This window comes from Macrobrachium nipponense, chromosome 1 (assembly GCF_015104395.2).
Source record: "Macrobrachium nipponense isolate FS-2020 chromosome 1, ASM1510439v2, whole genome shotgun sequence".
Taxonomy (NCBI): domain Eukaryota; kingdom Metazoa; phylum Arthropoda; class Malacostraca; order Decapoda; family Palaemonidae; genus Macrobrachium; species Macrobrachium nipponense.
Window position 1 is genome coordinate 174,440,612 of NC_087200.1, and position 1,702 is coordinate 174,442,313.

General features: G+C 38.0%; 1 protein-coding gene across 1 annotated transcript; it reads right to left on the reverse strand.

Annotated features, from left to right (window-relative positions):
• Positions 1-590: 590 nt before the first annotated feature.
• On the reverse strand, positions 591-1,313 carry LOC135219003 (protein FAM200C-like). Its single transcript, XM_064255440.1, has one exon. The coding sequence runs from the start codon at positions 1,311-1,313 to the stop codon at positions 591-593; it is 723 nt and encodes a 240-aa protein (XP_064111510.1).
• Positions 1,314-1,702: the final 389 nt, after the last annotated feature.

A 1,702-nucleotide genomic window follows, 5' to 3' on the forward strand; every position in this document is an offset into this window, starting at 1 on the left:
TTTAGGTAGACATTTGGTATTTGTGATTTCACATACAGTTGTTTCCCTTGTAAAAAGAAAATGGATGTCTCAAATAGTAACAGTATGAAAGAAAAACGTGCATGACTGAATACTTAAGGGGGGACTGAATTATTTTCACATATGTAACTAAGTCATGCAGTACGTACATAGTATGTATTTATGTATAACCATAAAATGTAAGATTTACTTTAAAACAGTATTAATAATATTTCAAAGATTAATATGAACCATAATAGGATATTTATGTATATTTGATGAAGGATGGTCTTTTTAGGGTTACTTTGGTGTTTGCATGTTCAGGATAGGAGTTTATGAGCATTTTTGGAGGGGGTGCCAAACATTCGCGGATTCTAACTATTCGCGGGGGGGTCTGGTACGCATCCCCTGCGAATACGGGGGGGACCACTGTATCTGCCGGGTAAGTGTGTACAAAACTATTGTATCATAACAATATAATTTCACAGTCCAATCTCTGTCCTACAGCTCAGGATAATCTTGGCCTTTTTCTGATAAGAAAATTTGGATTTCATCAAAGCATTCCAGAAATCTCTCCAATACTTTCCCACAGCTTAACACCTAACACTGCAGTGCAAGGGTATATCTTTGTTCACACTGTCCACCTCTTCAAGGAAAGCTTGAAACTGCCTGTGTGTAAGAGAAGAGTGTGCAACAAGAAAAATTACTACTTTTGTAACAGTAGCCATCACCTTGTTGAGATCAGAGCTCGAGATCTTGGCACATAAATTTTCTTGAACTATGCAGTGGAATTTCAGAATGGGGTGCCCAATTTTATCCTCAACCATCTTAGTAAAACCCCCCTTTTTTTCCTGCCATAGCAGGAGCACCCCTGTTGTAATGGCAAAAATCTTTCCTATGTCTACCCCTCTGTTCTCAAAATGGTCAGTGAACGCCTTCAGTATGTCTTCTCCCTTGGTGGTGCCATACATAGGTTTAAGACAACACAGCTCCTTGGGTACCTCTTTGTCACTATACCTGGCAAAAACAGCCATGTGGGGGATGCCACTGATATCCACGCTTTCATCCAGGGCCACAATGAACACAGGTGCACTTGTTAAAGCAACCATTTGCTGCTGACTTACGTTATCAGCCACTTCAGAAATACGTCTCTCCACGGTTTTAGCTGAGACAGCCATGTCTTTTATCCATGAGATGATAACGTGTTTGTTTGATATGCCATCAAATAACACCTCAGAGTACTCTAGGAAAGGTGCTTTTATAAAATCTCCATCAGTAAAAGGGTCTCCATGCTTAGCAATACACAGTTTCATCATTTTGCTACCACTCAAGTTTTTTAACCCTTAAATGCCAAAGCGGTAAAATAAAAATTGTCTCCCGTGTGCCGGAGGTGTTTCGGAGTGAGCGCCGAAGCAGAAAAAATATTTTTTTAAAAAATCACAGTGCGCTTAGTTTTCAAGATTAGGAGTTCATTTTTGGCTCCTTATTTTGTCACTGGCTGAAGTTTAGTATGCAACCATCAGAAATGAAAAAAATTATTCATTATTATATATATAAATAATGCGATATATGATAGCGCAAAAACGAAATTTTCATATATAATTGTATTCAAATCGCGCTGTGTGCAAAACGGTTGAAAGGTAACAAGTTACTTTTTTTTTTTTGTTGTAATGCACACTAAATTGCGATCATTTTGTATATAACA